The following is a 17,354-nucleotide window of genomic DNA, read 5'->3' as shown; positions in this document are numbered from 1 at the left end:
CCTTAGATGGGCTGCTCCCTCTCTCTCGCTCCCTCTTTTTTATACATGGTTTCCTGTGGGGTTCAAATGAAACAGTGCTTTTTGCATTTTGCATAAGTGACTTGGACTTGGAGGAAGAAAAAAAAAATCATCCTAAAGAAGGACTGTAATAATTTGCAACATGGCACACTGAGTTGCGTTTCACTTTGTGTGTGTGTGTGTGTGTGTGTGTGTGTGTGTGTGTGTGTGTGTGTGTGTGTGTGTGTGTGTGTGTGTGTGTGTGTGTGTGTGTACACAGGGTTGTAGGCCTCTCTAAGATGTGTGCTACACATTTTGAATTGCAAATGTCCTATCTGGCCTATCATCTACATAGGGCCTTGTCCGGGGGGTGCACCCATGGGTGGGGTGCCCTGCTCATTTTAACCCGCCCGCCTCTGCCCATCGCCCATACACCCCCCTGCTGGTCTGCACAAATGAGCCCCTCCCGCAAAAACAACGCACGCACGCACGCACGCACGCACACACACACACACACAAAGACTTGGTGGATAGACGGGCAGGGAGCAAGAGAGAGAGGAGAACAATGATATACCTGCACGGGGTCTCCTTGTCCTGGGGAGGGTCAGGCATGTCACATCTCTGGAGCTTGCAGCCTAAAAATATCAAGCAAGGAGAGATAGGAGTTTAGTCTGCAGTGGTGGACGCAGCAGTGTGTCTTCTTCCTGCTCTCTGCCACGGCCTGCCCAGCATAAAACAGTGTACCAAAACAAGACACCACTAACTGAAGGACATTTTCATAACTGCCCTTGTGTTCTTTTCATTCAGCCTCTTTAGGTGACGCGATAATGAAGTTTGCAAAGGAAATGGGAGAGATAAAGTGCCATCCTTTCCCCTTATAACTCAATTCGAGCACTTCTTGAGCTGTATTTCCAATGATGTTTCGAGTTTAGTGCTGGTGCCTTTGCTTTAAGTTTGCTCAAGATACACAATGCACAACCTCTTAATCTGATTAAGTTTAAAAAGAGCAGCACTGGCAACAACCTACGCATCCCATAGCCAGCTGTCTCAATGCAGTTGCACAGGCCGAGGCGCGCGAGGTGCATGCCAATGTCCGCCTTCCCTTGTTCGAGGTCCTCTCCAACACAGACAGGCAGCGGAAGATTGCTTGAACTTTGTTTTTTTTCCCCAGGTTAAGGTTCATTTGTATTCTCGTCAATGGAGGAGAAGGGAGTAAGAAAAGCACAGGGCCTCCTCTGAGCTCACGTATAGTAGGTCATTTTCATTTTACAAAGGATGATAGGCCTAGTGGCATTCATTTGCTGGAAAGTGTTTATAAAGTCCGTCGCAGGGACATGATTTCTATTCATTAGGCTGCTTTGTTTTGTAGGGTACCAAGGTCGCACTTGATTAGCACTCCGCTTTGCTTTTTCCACACGTGGTTTGTTAAATGTGCGAATTTAAATTAGAATTACATTTTAAAAGTTAGTGTATTGCTTGAAAAAACGCTGTTATTTTCCTGTTATTTAATGCCGTGCGTAAATTGGGGAGGGGGGCGTGGGCGCGCAAACAACTTGCATTAAAAATGAATCTGCAACCCTGCTAGGCTGCCCTCCAACATAGTCGTTTTTTGCACATGGTGCTAGAATGTTATTTGTGGAAAGGTTTTTTTCATAATTAAATGATGCCATGTGATGATGGTGCGGAAACAGTGTGTTGTAAATTAAATCAACGTTTAAAAACGTTTTAGCTCGTATAATTTTCACATCACGTCACTTATAATAAAATTCACTGTTCCAGTCGCCTGGATTGTGCGGTGAACTTTGGATCACACTCATCAGGTCGACACGGTAAAATAGACATGAGCAAAGTCTGGCAGTGTTGAGACACTGGACGCAGACAAGTGAGTAGCCTAGGCCTAAGCTGGGCTACTTGTTTTTCTTTTTCTAAGGATGCGGAATTTGCCAGATAATATTTAGGCCTACAGCAGGCCTAAATAGCTAAATTAAGCCTACTGATAGCTTAAATCAGTGATAAAGATGAATAGCCAAACACACACTGTCGCCTACAAGAATTTGTTAATATCATATTACCTTCAAAAAAAGTATCGGTTTTAGACCTTTTGTGGTCACTCTGAATTGACCATATGTTAAAGGAAACTCTAACTTATTTGAAAACCGATATAAGACGCGTAGGCCTATAGGCTAGGCCACGCCAATAGGCTATACACTTTTGCCTAATTGATGGGTTTGATATATTGGATCACGTGACACAAAGATATCCCTTGAAGACAACAGAGAAAAGTTAAAAAAAAAAACCCTCAAAAATCCCATATTATAAACAAACATGTAGCCTAATGTTACTTTAAATCTATCAGTAAATATACATTGTCAAACACAAGCCTATTTGTTGCCTTTTTGAAGTGAAGTGGGTTATTTGTAAAATTATGGTAATGAGCTCCTATCGGGTTGACTAACTTAATGTCAGTCTTTTCACAGTATTTACATCGCATCACCTCGCTATCTACATCAAGGTCGATGTGTGCTTTAAGTGTGCCTTACATTTGTGGCTAGCAGCATGTCAATTAGCCCATGAATAGACTCGATTAGATCAACTCAAATCTTGCTGCAGAGCGCGCGCACCTGTGGGTGGCTGCTGCACGCTCATCAGCAAAAGCTTTGTGTGGATGAGAACTGATGGCATCGGTTGCCTTCGCGCAAAACTAACACGGGTTCATTAACAGAACTTCGTTTCACACCTATACGAAGATAAAAGACTACCATTAACTGAAAGTATATCGATTAACCACTTAGATTTGCATACAAGCGTATCTTTGAACTGAAAGTAACCAACTGATTTCCCACTGTTTCCCCGTTCATTAGTAGGCCTACCCAACGGGAGCCCACAAAGTGGGTTAGTGTAAGGAACATAATTCATAATTAGAGAAGTGAGTTAAAATATTGAAGACATTAAATAGTAGGCTATGTTATATCTCCATTGTAAAATGAAAAAAGGCATGGCCTAGCCTACATTTTCATTAAACCTACAAGCCCTAGGCCTAGGATATTTTGTGTGTTTCCTTGTAAGCCTATCAATGTAGGGTTATCAAAAACTGTCCATTTAATTTCACTAGACCGACGCAGTGATATAAGATTTCGCCACAGTGTAAGAAGGTAGATTAAAGTTGAAGTAACTTTGTTATGCAGTTTGGACTTTTAACTGTTTGCAGATTGTTATTGACAAAAAAGGGTAAATTAGTCGTGCTTGAATTTGCATATAATTTGTAATGCAGATGGAGTATTTCCCTCTCCAGCCCACTGCAAGAAAGTAAGGCCATCACGCCTAATTACATCTTTACTTCTGAATGTCATGCCAGAATAGTTTTATTTATTTAGATATAGGCCTACTTGCTTACTTAAGCCTATAGGCTACTTATAAGGCTGCTATTATCCCTTCACAAGAGGCAGACCTATTACATTTTTTGCCGGTCAACATGTAGCCTACTTGTTAGTGTTTGAAACACCACCTAATTTAGGCTATACTTCCTTAATTTACAGCAGGTCTAGCCTACTTCCAAAATCGGTTGGAGGGAAAGTTGTGAATTCAAGTCATATTGCCTGGAGCCAACAGGCTTCCCCGGTTGAGCACTGGCGCAAAGCCCCGGGGGTATAGCGAGGAGGAAGGTGGAGTTTGCCCGGGTCATGTCTAGTGTCACTGGACAAAAACAAACCCACCTGCTGCATCACTGAGCACCGCACGGAAAGGCCTCCGGATCAACAGAGCCCCGAGGAGGCGAACTGGACGGCCAAGCGCTTTGTCCCTAGCGGTGGTGGCTTGCATTTAGATTAGATAAGTAATTTGCGCATTCAGGTTGCCTGTGGATGAAAGGCTACTCTGATATATTGTGTTTGTTTTGTACACACCGCTACATTTCCTTTCCGTGGACCTCCAGAACAGTGTTTGCTTTGCATAAACCCATTCGGCTTTTGAAGAGCAGTTTATTTAGGCTATGTTATCACAGACAGTCGCGCTCCGGCAACTTATCGTCGTGCCATATATAACTTGTCAATGTGTGACAAGTGAAACTGGATAATTTGGTGACATCAAACCCCGTCCTGTTCTTGTTTGGGTTGCTCCATGCCAACAAAGACAGGTCAATATAATTATGAGATGACGTGGCCTTCAAAATGAAATTGTCTCTATACATTGTTGATGTTTACTCTGCTGCGGATAGCTCAGCTTTTTTTTTTTTTTTTTTACAAGCGCTAAGGTCTTCAACCATTATAGACCGCAGCTAACCAGATAAGGTGTGGAGCTGGTAATGTGTCCTTCTCTGAGCGTCTGCACGTTCCTCTATTCCCTAAGGTAAATTAGCGCCCCCACCTGTTACCTGCCAAAGGTGAACAGTGGGACAGCCACCTCTCTGACTTGTAACCTGCTCACCTCGCATTTTTAAATGACTATGAGCATGCATCCTTTGTTTTTTAATCCAATCTTTTGCTAACAGGGGGCACATGACAGCCAGTGTGTCTTATTTATCCACGATCATTTACAGGCCTGAGTTTCCCTAAAATGTGATACCCAGACCGCATCACCTCAGAATGCGTCCTGAGTTCTGACATCTGCAGTCCAACTTTGGCATAACAAAGGTAAACCATGGCCCCTATCCACTCCTCATTGCGGTTTATATGGCTGCATGGTTTATTGGTTTATGCAACTAGTTAATAAATTATTCAAGTAGGCCTATAGGTGCTTACACGTTTGATTTCTGAAATATAGCTTAAATTCAATGACTGTATTAGTGTAGATGGATAGATGTGCTTTTGCGCAAAACTTTTGTGTGTGCTTTAATTCATTTTATATTCTTTACGCACGGGCTACACTCGTTGCCTGCATTCTACGGGTGTGAAGAAAGCATCTGGAAAGTTTGGACCCACGCATTTGTGCGCAACTGTCATTAACGGAGTCTTTGAAGCGCACGAAAATGGTTAGCTGGCGCAGAGTCAGAGCCATGTTTTAGACTTTAGAGCTTGCTTGCCTGCTTGCTTGCCGACGAGAGAGTTGTTATTTTTTTCACCAATCAGGCGCAATTGGAGCAAGCGGATGGGACAGGGCACCGGTAGCCCCGCTGACTCGGGTCAGTGAGACAAAGTGGGGCTTGGAGAAGAGCAAATTATATGCGTTCACAAACTACATGAAATGCAATCTTTTAATGAGAATTAAGACCTTTGCAAAAAAAGAGAGAGACGTTAACGGGGCGTGAGCGAATGAACAAATCCAGAATGAAAGAAAGATGGGGAGAGAGAAGAAGGTGAAGGAGGGGGGAGGAAGGAGGGAGAGAGGGGGGCTGGTAGCTAGCGGAGGCGCTGGGTATACATGTGACAAGGGGAAATATGAGGGACTTTGACAGGTCTTAAACGGTCTGGCGCCAAGGCCTCAGTCTACTGGCTAAATATAGCAGGAGAGATGATGCAGAGAGATGGGTCGAGATGATGAAAAGATGAAAAGAAGGAGCAACGATGTTAAAGTAGAAAAAAGAACAATAGTCATGTAATGACCAATGCGCCTCACGGCGTCCTCTTATTCCGTATCATATGTGCAGAGTATTGACAGGGCTCCAAACTATCTTCATAGCGCGACATATTCATTTCCTTGGCGTCCAAAAAATATAATACAATTAGAGGATTTTTCCTCAGCAGAAATTTCAAGGACGCAAAGGTCTAATGGCAGTGTAGCGGGCATATTCCGTGTCACAGACACATGTGGAAGTTGCACAGTCTTCTTCTAGTCGTCTGCACTGTCAGAAAAGTGGGCAAAAACAAGAGATTTTCGGTGTAAGTAACACCGAGGAGATACAGTAAGCGGGACGTGTGTCTTTCTGCATTAGGCACTTGTTAAAAATGCACTGGGAACAGGAGATGTCTTTTGTGTCCTCTCTCTTTGGAGAAGCTGTGCCCAGAACAGTAGCAGCGAGGGCTGCACAAAAAAACTTTCCAGCACCAATGGCTTTGAAGTCATCTGTGATAATACCACAACACTTGATTACATTCTTGTCGGTTTGACTGTGTACAAGTAGGAAGCGAAGAAAAAATAAATTAAGCGTAATTGCAGGAACTATGTTGACGTGATTAGTTCCTTAAGTATAAACACTGAAAACCATTACCATTCTCATCTGTTGTTCATCTATTCCCATTCAAAAGCCTCTTGTCAAACTCAAAGCCCCAGCATATCACTAACACTGAAGGTATATGTTTCTTCTTTTGCTCTGAACAGGATCAGGTAAATTCATAACGGTTCAAGAAATGTCTACAACTCATGTGTCCCCACTAAGTTAATACTTGATAAACTTGGAGCAAAACTATTGTTTAAAACCACACAAAAAACACAGTCCTGCCCTGGGCGCAATTTTTGGATATAGCATGCCATCTTAAAGATCATAGCTTTCTGATAAATGTTTTACTTAGCAATTTGTTACATAAGGATAGGCTACGCTGGCTACTTTAAGACAAATATATTCTGTATTTTAAAACTATTTGGATGCATGCGTAGTGAACAAAATTAAACGTTTGTATTTTAATGCGTGTACACTTCTGTGTAAAATTGTATTAAAACTGCGGTCATGATTAGTTCACATCAAATGATAAGCATAGGCCTATTTGCCATTCTCCTCTGATGGCTTAATCTTTGGTTGAGTAGAAATATTTTTTCTTCATCAATCATTCTGAGGAAAATATAGGTCAAGGTCTGCGGTTTCCTTTTTTTGTTTTGTTTCCATATGCTTTACAAACCAGTTCCACGAAATGAGATTTCATAAACTTGTTTGTTGTGATGTTTAGGCTGCAAGTGGATTATCCAAACATCAGGTAGGCCTGTCTGGAGAAATGTAGGCTATAGGAAGTTAACATGTCTGTGCCCCTGTGTCTGTTGATTTATTCCTACCAGTGTTTCCATGCGTACTAATATGTCTCCAAGGTGTGCGTCAAGCAACAAGTGTCAAACATCCTTTGTGTTTGACTGCTGGTCATTTACTGGCATTATTAAGCACACCTCGGGGCAGTGGAAATCTAAATAACAAATCAACAAATCAAGTCGCCATGGTAAGACATTTTCAGACAGAAATCTGATCATGGACCTTCCAGCACTGTTTTTCATCGACACATGATAACAATTGGAGTGTATGCAGATGTTTCTTCAGATGAAATGCAGTCAAGTGTTTACCTGAATGTTGTGTTGAGTGTTGGCATACGACGAGCATAAATCATAAAGTGATTAAAAATAACCAACGAAATTCTAATTGCATTTTAAAAAGGTGGTAATCTATCTGAAAGTTTGGTCCAAATGTGTTGATTATTTTACAGTGCGTGTTTTCTTTCTTCTGTTGTGATAAGTAACCCCATTCTCGCATTCCATGCTCATATTCTGCACAACTTCTTTGAACAAACAACACAAAGCTCACTTTGTTCGAAGTAATTAGATTTATTCTTCACATTTCGTAGTTTTTAAAAGCTGAGTGCAAAGTCAGCGTAAGGGAATTTGTAGCCCAAAGTCTCGGCTATAAGCCGTCGGTTTTGCGTGAATGGGTTTGGGATTGGAGTGCACTGTTGGAGGATTGCAGGGTAAATATGAAGTGACAAGAGACGGTTCTTATTGTGGTACGGCAGCCGACTGGCGCCAAGCGGCTCTTTAACAAACTGGATCCAAGTTAATCAAGGGTCCACCGAAGGGTTTCTTAAAGGCGCACACAACAAACCCGGAACCGCACCAGGTTAAGATGGTGAAGACTTCGCAATGTGGTTTGACACACGCACGCAATTTACCTCACCCCCCAGTAAGGTGCAGTTATGCATATTATGTCAATCCTTTAGCCCCCGATGATCCATGACCCTTCCGTGCTTTGCCTTTTAATCATCAATTTCACAGTTTGTCTGGAGACACGATAATACTGAATTAATAACATAGCTTAATTGCCCATGCGTGAGGTCTGCGCACTATTCTTTTTATAAGAGTAAGTAGACTGGCTGTGTTTTGTTCTTCATAACACGAATTTCATCTCGCATAGTACTGCATGGAAACATGGAATCAAACATCGCCAGAAAATAATCAAATGGTGAATAAGTTTGCATGCAGAGTATAGACTCACTCACCATGTCTTCTCGTTTGATTTTAGACTTAAGATTTTTTCGGTCAGTTTATCCTCTTGCTTGAATGCGGCATCTGGCTGTGCGCGGTTTCGAATGGCCCGGGGCAGCCTTTAAAGTGGCAATGTCCGGTTTGATTTGCCGCTGTCCTTCCCATCAAGTCGCTCGCAAGACTGTGGCCAGTCGCGGAAACGGTCATTGTTGGGATAAAAATGTTCAATATTGTCCTACACCGATCTTACGCCCCTCGCGCTCCCCTTCCGCGAAATCAGCCATTCATAAGTTAATAAATCTCCAACCGTGCGATCTTGGCCAACCAGACATCCTATTGGCGAATGCAAATTATTATTGGCTGTTGGGAGGTCAAAACTCATACAAAAATACATTTCTGGAAATAGATCTGTAAGAACACTCACTGCTAGTTTTGATTATTTATTTACTGTCGTTGCAATAGCTTTGTTAATGCTCCGTGCGTTCGGTTACTTAAGGCTAATTTCACATTTCCCCCCAAATATACCACTGATAAAATACAGCAAAATGAATAGAAAAGCTCGCGATTTGACAGTGTATGAGTGCGCCGATTTGGTGCCCCTGAACAAGGTGAGCAGGACCTCATCGTAATTATAAAGCGCAAGCCGACCGAGGTGCTGTCTCCACCGGCTTAGAATTGAGGGCTGACCCGGTGCTTGGCTTGGAGATGGGGGTGGGATTTCCCGATCTTTTCTGTCATTGGTTAATATTTTATTCTGTTGACATGTTTTCTTACTGCTAATGCTTCCGACACCTTCTTGTCCACCCCCTCTTCTCGAGTCTGGCCGAAGCTGTCAAAACCACGCCTATAGAGGCCCACAATTGGTCCAGAAAGCGTAAAATCAGCAATCAAGGGGGCTTGGTTCATTAGTGTTGGGATCGGAGCAGGAAGGACACGCGAGATACTCACAGTTCCACAGTGGACAGAGTAAGACCTAACCATTTCAACTCCGCGTCTGGCTAGAATGATCGCGCTTGGATGGACATCCGCATCGAAAGAGTAATCTTCTTTTTCTGAACGTCACTGTTGGTGAGCAGGGGAGCCCGAAACCAGCGTCCAAAGCGTCGTTGCGCTCACTTGGACTGATATTATTGCAGGACTTCGTGGAATCATTCGCTCCGGGAGTTTAAGTGGTACTTCCCACCAAGCTCGCCTTTTTTGCACCCTCTCTCTGCGAAGCTGTCGTGTTGAGATCCTCCTTTGCATCGTAGTTTATTTTTCCAAGGTTGTACCACATATTCGCAGGCACTCCAAAAAGTATTTATCTCTGGATACGCACTGGTTTGTGGAACCTAAATACCAAGCTCTGTCAAGATTTCACTTCGATTGTTGGATGCACCGATGAGAGATCCAGTTTTCACAGGGACTGCCATGGCTTATCACCCCTTCCACGCTCATCGGCCAACTGACTTCCCCATGTCAGCCTTCCTAGCGGCCGCTCAGCCCTCCTTCTTCCCCGCTCTAACGCTCCCTCCCGGGGCACTCACCAAGCCCATTCCGGATCATACCCTTGCCGGAGCGGCAGAGGCAGGTCTTCATCCGGCTCTGAGTCACCACCACCAGGCAGCTCATCTCCGTAGCCTCAAGAGCTTGGAGCCGGAGGAAGAAGTCGAGGACGACCCGAAAGTGACATTGGAGGCCAAAGATCTGTGGGACCAGTTCCATAAACTCGGAACCGAAATGGTTATTACGAAATCTGGCAGGTAAGGAAGCGTCCGGATTGCTGACATAACGCCCCAGCTTTTGTTATGACTGCATTCCTTTTTATGTCGTAAATATACTTTTACACTTAGGCCTACTAAATCGCTACCCTTTTAAAATAATATTAAGTAGTCTTCTGACAAGACCAGCGATATTTTAAGATAGGCTATGACACCTAGAACATACAGATATTAAGTCAACACACGGCACCAATCTTAATTAAAGATAATTAAATGTAACTAAGAAAAACATTAGGCCTAAAGCATCGAACAACAAAACAATCATTTTAAGTTTAATTTCATGACCATGCCTTGTCTTTTAGACGATCCGTGGGCTATTTGATATCTGCATACTTTTTCTATCAGAAATCTGGAGGAAAATAAAACTGACATCATCTAATAACAATCGTACATTTGATAATATATTATAGGCCTAGTCTTTTTTTGGATGCGTAACTCATTTTAAAAGCTTCTCCGGGAATTCGCTTGGAGAAGGTAAAAGTACACTTCAGCTCTAACTGCATTCGGCAATGGAGGCTAGGCGCCTGTATTTTTTTTTGTAAACAGACTGTCAGTGACAGAATAATGATGTAGGGCATGGTCCTATAAATTTACCTCACAATTGTCCCCTGAACGCAGTTTTTCCCCCTTCTTTTTTGTCGTTGACTGATTTTAGCGTGAGTCGCTGCTGACATACAGCAGTAACTTTCATTCAAGTGGCATACATGTGAACTAGGCTTACCTGAAAAAGAGACAGCCAGTGCATAATGCCAATTTTCACATTTCCATGGCCCACCATAAAGAGGTTGTGATATTTTTGGGAATTTTGAAAAAAGTAGGCCTCAATGCAGTTGTGTCCATACATTAATACGGTCTGTGTCTGTGTGTGTGTGTGTGTGTGTGTGTGTGTGTGTGTTTGGAAATTCACAGGAGGATGTTCCCACCTTTCAAAGTCCGAATAAATGGTCTCGATAAGAAAGCCAAATATATACTGCTATTGGATATAGTCGCTGCTGACGACTGCCGCTACAAGTTTCACAATTCTCGCTGGATGGTTGCGGGGAAGGCCGACCCAGAGATGCCCAAACGAATGTACATACACCCGGACAGCCCAGCCACTGGAGAACAGTGGATGGCCAAGCCGGTTGCTTTCCATAAACTCAAGCTAACCAACAATATATCGGACAAGCATGGATTTGTAAGTAGCAATGTACGATAAAACTCTTTTTATTTTGCATGCGTAAAATACTATATTTTGGGGGTAAAATGAAGTTGTGAAATGTAAGTAGCGTATTTGAATTAATGCTGGTTGAGGGAAACACTTGTTAAATTTAATTTTAATTTGAAGAATGCCTGGTAAATGTTGGGGGGTAAATAGCCAAGGCAACAGGCATTGAATTTAAATGCGTGTGCTGTTAATTTATGCAGAATATACCATGGAGCTCATGTTCTATTCTTAAAAGTTTAATGCATAGGCCTACAGTAAGACGACCAAGAGTGTTTGCGCGTCAATGTTGCACACTTTTTGGGATAGGCCTACCTCTCTGAAGCTAAATCAGGTGGGCCTTAAAGACAAAAATCAGGTCAGACAGAATGGAGTAGGTAAACGGCTGCGGTAGACAGAGCGTCATGTTGGCTAGTCTGCTTTGATATCTTCATTTGGGCATAGGACGCGTTGGCAGTGAAAGGCAGCCTGTGTTAGTCGGCTACACTAGGCCTCTGACTCTTTCACCGCCAGCGCCCCTGAAAACCCTCTCCGGCATCATGTAGGCTATCATAAACAGAGAGATAGAGAGAGACACTCAATAATACATGTGCCAGGGAAAACACCCATCATAGTCTGGCCTAAACGGCACTACAGTTGTTGAGGTGATGGGAGAACAAACTGTAAACAAATAGCAAATTTGCATGTCATGCAGACACAACTATTTGCATTCTGACAGGGTCAAGCAGGTTTGTTTTATGAAACAATGGCCGGGTTTAATAATCTGGGAACCTGCGGTGTGCCTTACCTAGGGTACTTTTGTAGATGTGCATAAATGTTTGCTCCATTCATATAATCGGTCTGCTTTAATTAAGTAGGCCACATGAACTAGGCTTACTATCTAACATCCGGGATTTTGTTACCCAGTCATGTGACCTTGGATATTAGATACAGTTTCTGCTATAGCCACTAACAGTAAGCTATTGCGTTAGCCTGTTTAAATTAAATAAATAAATAAGTAAGCAAACAAATAAGTCGACCTACATTAAGGCTTGCTGTGTTTGATATTATTTGGGGTGGAAAGGTCACATTATGCACGTCTTTCCTTGACCAGAAGTATTGTACTTGTGACAGGGCAGGGGTGTTTTTCTTTAATTATTTTAACAGAAAGCATTCTTTCTCCCCACACAGACTATTTTAAATTCAATGCATAAATACCAGCCGAGGTTTCATATTGTGAGAGCCAACGACATCCTGAAGCTGCCCTACAGTACTTTCAGGACATATGTATTTCCAGAGACAGAATTCATTGCTGTCACAGCCTATCAAAATGACAAGGTATGATGTGTTAATGTGTGACTGTTACTTTTATACCGTATGTTTTCACTGTTCAAATAAAATTGTTTGAGGCCTAAAGGGTTATTCTTGGGATATATTTCTGAACCAGATTCCCCAACTGCATTGTATTGTCACCTAGTCTACCACAAGTCTACGTTTTATAGGCTACTACAAAAATCTTAGTGTATGTGAACTTAAATTTGTCAGTTGATTTCAAGATGGGATCATGTGTTCAGTTTTGATTTTGCTAATGGCTCACACACAGCAGGTTTGCTTCAATTCAGCTGATTCAAACACAGCACAAGATATGATCACTAGCTAATTTCAGTTCAGTTAGTCTTGACATTCCTTGCTGGCAGAGAACCCTTTGGGAGATATATAGTGCAATATTAGTAACACAAAGATGTTATGACTGTAATGTATTTTTGGTTGATTTTAATTCCTTTCCGTATCGCCAAACTCCCCTCGCTGGCGATTTTAATTGGCATCCGTGTCCAAGAGGCCTGGTGGGCTTGCTGGTGTCGTAAAGTTTATGGCAAAGAGTCACAATCGATTAGCAGGCACTCAGGCTCGCGAGTGAGTCCGCGAGCTACACACTCCGTATGCAAGTACGATCAAAGCAGGGCACGGGGCAAAGAGATCCACAAGGCTGTGTCTGATTGGCCCGTTGGTGAATTCCTCAAGAGGTCCATAGAAGGCAATGAGGAAAACGAACCTCTTCTATGCGCACCAGAATTGTACACGACCTGATGGGTGGACTATTTCACTTGTAGCAAAACGTGTAGGCCTATGGGAGTCTTTCCAAACTCATACTAGTTATTGAATGAATCCTAAAGTCACTTATACAGACGTGGTCCTTTACGCATATTTAAAGCCTAAGGATTAGCAAAAGAAATACCCTACAGGGCTAGCTAATTACAAGGTAAAGAACTAACTCTCCCCTCTCGGGGCTTGTAGAAGAAACTCCCGATCATTACGCGCGCATCAATAATGCAGACCTTCTGCGCACTCATTGTAATGAAGCAGACAGCGTGTTTAACTGAAAGTAAATGATTAGGGGCAGTGGCACTTACGCCCACTGATAAAGGAATGGGCCTACATTGAAAAATACCATTTGATTGTAGTAGGCTACATTTGTGGTAACGACAGCCAGTATTGTATTGCAACAACGTCTACAATAGGATTGTAATGGACAAATGAATCATTATCATCAAACTAATTTTCTTCATGATATTCTTCTCCCCTTTTCTTTCAGATAACACAGTTGAAGATTGATAACAACCCTTTTGCCAAAGGATTTAGAGACACGGGGAATGGAAGGAGGGAGAAGAGGTAGGCCTACCGTGGACACACATCCCTTTTTTCCCTTTCTGTAAAATGGTGTCCAAGCTGTTGCGAAAAGTTATTAAACTGCGAAAATAAACATTGCATTGCTAAAATAAGTTTTAGCGGTGACAGAGGAAAATGCAATTGACTAAACATGTATTTATATTGTTTAGGAAACAGTTGACCCTCCCATCACTACGCATATACGAGGACCAATGCAAAGTGGACCGCGATGGAGCCGATTCTGACGCGTCCTCCAGTGAGCTCAATACGGGGAGAGACGGTGGGCACTCCCCCATGAGACCCGCGTCTAGTCCCCTGAGGTTCAGCCGAAGCAGTCGAGGTAAATACGAGCATTTTATACACTCATCTGCTATCACCAATAATCCGTAATTGGCCATGGGGCCTTCTGTGCCCCATTTCTGAGGCCTACGAACTAGTGCATGCCACTTCGAAGAACTGAAGCGTAAAAAAGATTAAAAGCTGAGTGCCATTGGAAAATTGCAGTGGCCTGTATTTTACAAAGTCAAACTATGTATGTACCTAGAGAAGTAATGACGTATAATTTGCACTGCAAACCATATTTTATTACAAGATTACAAGTATCTCTGTTCTTGCTGACTTTCTGTGAGTGTGACACACACACACACACACACACACACACACACACACACACACACACACACACACACACACACACACACACTTTTCTAGGTATGTGTGTAACTTGTATCTCATCTATGTAACATTAAGATGAAAGTGATATAATCACATCTAATATTAATCAGTACCAAAGTTAAATCAAATGAAAAACTTTTACTTTGTTAAAATAAGCTCTAGAATATATTTAAAGAAAATGCTAAGCAAAACCGTTCATTGGGCCTACTTTGAGATGTGATGTCCTAAATAAATGTAATGCAATAATTAAATCTTTTTCAGAGATAAACATACATTTGCAGTGTCAGTCAAAAGTAATATTTCCTGGTCCTGTATGTTGTTGCATTTAGAAGGAAATGACTCGACAAGGCACGTTGACGTTAAATCATGACTGAAATAATTTATACCATTTTAAATGTGTTTAACAGTCATCCAAACCGCTGCTTTGAGTTTTAAAACATTGCAACATTGCCCAGTGTTGCAATTTGTGTTTACTGGCCAGGTAATGTATTTCATGTGGTGGACATGTTGAGAGGGGCAGGCCTGTATTTGGGCAGCTAAACCAACTCTGGAACTCCTATACACAATCGACTATATGTCAAACTGTTTTGTGTTACCGTTTGTTGACAGATGAGAAAACTTGCAGTGACAGCGAGCAGGAGCTGGACCATCATGACGAGCGTGGAGCTGCATCCAGTAGCCCTGGACCAGAGCCTCGGTCGCCATTTAGCCCTCGGTGTGACGACCGGGTCAAGGACAGGCCTAGTGGGGACAAGAAAGACGACTATCAAGACGCCAAAAAATCAAACGATTCGATCTTCAGCATCCGAAACTTAGAAAAAGATAAAACGGAGAGCAAGCACAGGAAGGACACGGAGTCCTCTAAAAAAGACTCGGATAGTGGCGTCTTGGGCGGAAGCAAGGATGGCTTTTCTCCCTTGATGGTTCAGACGGAGAGCCCCTCTCACTTTGGCGCCGGGCATTTACAAAGCTTGGCGCTCTCCGGGCTGCACAGTCAACAGTTCTTTAACCCACTGAACACCGGACAGCCTCTACTTTTCCACCCCGGACAGCTCGCTATGGCCCCCGGGGCCTTTTCGGCTATGGGCATGGGGCACCTCTTGGCTTCGGTTTCCGGAGCAAGTGGCTTGGAAAACGGAAGTCTGTCTGGCCAAACCACTGGGAATACAAACCCGTTCCCGTTTCACCTGTCTCAGCACATGCTCGCCTCGCAGGTAGGCCTCGTTTTTATTTTTATAGTTTGTTTTTATTTTTTAAGCAATTTCACTGTTTCATTGTCCTCTGTATTACTTAATAGTTTTTACTGACTTGTAGTAACTTTCACTCGTTCAATAATATGGTTAGCGTTAACTCATCATAAATCATTTGCACATAGCCTCAAGGACCTAACGGTTTCTGGTAAGAAATGAAAAGTTGTGGTCTGCAATAGCCCTGTGCCTAGGCCTACCATATCTTTATTCAAAGGTCTACCCGGTATATATATATATTCCTGTGCGTAAAGTCAATTGTTCAGTGCAGGGTCTTCAACTTTACTCTGGCTTGGTTGCTTTGTTGGTAAACATTTGTCTGTGCAGGATGGTTGATGTCACCATGGTGTGATTTACAAGCTTGCTGATTTAGTCGAGTCGTTATCATAAATCCTTTGGGGCATAGGGGTATTTTCTGAGAAATGCCTGTGATAGCCTACTTAATATAAATAGCCTACACTTGTTAATTCACATGGAAAAAGAAATGCGAATGCAATCATTGGAAATTCATGGCTATATGCCTAGGCCTACTAGGCCTATTTATTTCTGCATTGTCTTTGTGAAACTTACAGCAACTTTTATTGCTGATAGGGTGTAGGCTATGTGCACCATAACCTACCTACTGTGTAAATAGTTTAGAATCCACTTTTTTCTTATTCTATAGCATGTGGATAGGCCTATTGCATGTCGTTGCGGGTTCAGTTTACTGACGATTACTCTCTGAATGTTTCTTATTCCAGGGCATTCCGATGCCAACCTTCGGAGGCCTCTTCCCCTACCCCTACACCTACATGGCTGCAGCCGCGGCTGCTGCCTCCGCCCTACCCACCAGTACAGCGTCCTCGCTCTCCCGGAACCCTTTCCTCACCAGCTCACGGCCTCGCCTGCGCTTCAACCCCTACCAGCTCCCCGTGTCCATCCCACAGAGCACAAACCTGCTGACCACCGGTTTGCCCACGGGCCTCAACCCCTCGTCCGACTCCTCGAAATCTGGCAGCCGAGAGTCGAGTCCTGCACCTGAGCAAAACCACAAAGCCACCGGCAGCAGCCAGAGAAACAGCTCGCCCAAGTTGTCCATGAAGGAATCTATAAACGAACTGCAGAATATCCAGAGACTGGTTAGCGGCCTAGAAAGCCAGAGGGAGTCCTCACCTACTCGGGATTCTCCAAAGTGACCAGGAGAGAGCCGTGCAACTTTTCACTGCGTCACCTGACGTGACTGTGGGGATGTCTGAACAGGTCCGAGCGAACATATCCCTCTACCTATAATGACGGATTGACGAAATGGTCTTTGCTCACAAAAAAAAACAAACACACTACAACCAAAAAAAAGAATATTATCAGTCCAGAGTAGGAGAAATAATTGTTTTTTGAAGAAAACTTGAGCAGGTTTAGGGAATGCTGCGAAGACAATCTACAAACTAAATGTGTATTTCATGTAGAGCATGTTTGATAAGACCTTGGTATCATTATGAGGAGGAGTTGGACAATTTCTGAGGAGGTGGACAGAGACAGCAAGTCGCAAGTGCTCGTGGAGAGGGATATGTTTTGGTTTGTGTAAGAGCATGGCGGCTGTGTCCAGTGGACCTCAAATGATTGCCTGTGGCAGAAAGTAGCCGTGCAACATCAAGGAGGGCCCATGGACTCAAGGAAAAAAAAAACGAAACAAGCTTTGTCCAAAAAAAGTAATAATGAACTTTAATTCAAAAGGGATGG

At 43.0% G+C, this 17,354-nt stretch overlaps 1 protein-coding gene across 2 annotated transcripts; it reads left to right on the top strand.

The window, feature by feature from the left end:
* Nucleotides 1-9,020: 9,020 nt before the first annotated feature.
* Nucleotides 9,021-16,950, top strand: tbx2b (T-box transcription factor 2b). 2 transcript variants are annotated; one of them, XM_063204865.1, is made up of 7 exons: nt 9,021-9,848; nt 10,776-11,055; nt 12,241-12,387; nt 13,643-13,719; nt 13,887-14,056; nt 15,001-15,605; nt 16,379-16,950. In XM_063204865.1, exons 1-7 carry the CDS (start codon nt 9,487-9,489, stop codon nt 16,811-16,813), a joined length of 2,076 nt encoding a protein of 691 aa, XP_063060935.1. In that variant the 5' UTR covers nt 9,021-9,486; the 3' UTR covers nt 16,814-16,950. The 2 variants fall into 2 exon arrangements, with proteins under 2 accessions (XP_063060935.1, XP_063060936.1); XM_063204866.1 differs by having other exon boundaries at nt 9,022-9,848; nt 10,776-11,043.
* Nucleotides 16,951-17,354: the final 404 nt, after the last annotated feature.

The sequence above is a fragment of the Engraulis encrasicolus genome, chromosome 8 (assembly GCF_034702125.1).
Source record: "Engraulis encrasicolus isolate BLACKSEA-1 chromosome 8, IST_EnEncr_1.0, whole genome shotgun sequence".
Taxonomy (NCBI): Eukaryota; Metazoa; Chordata; class Actinopteri; order Clupeiformes; family Engraulidae; genus Engraulis; species Engraulis encrasicolus.
The sequence above is the reverse complement of the archived record's forward strand: the minus strand, read 5'-3'. Positions and strand labels throughout refer to the sequence as shown.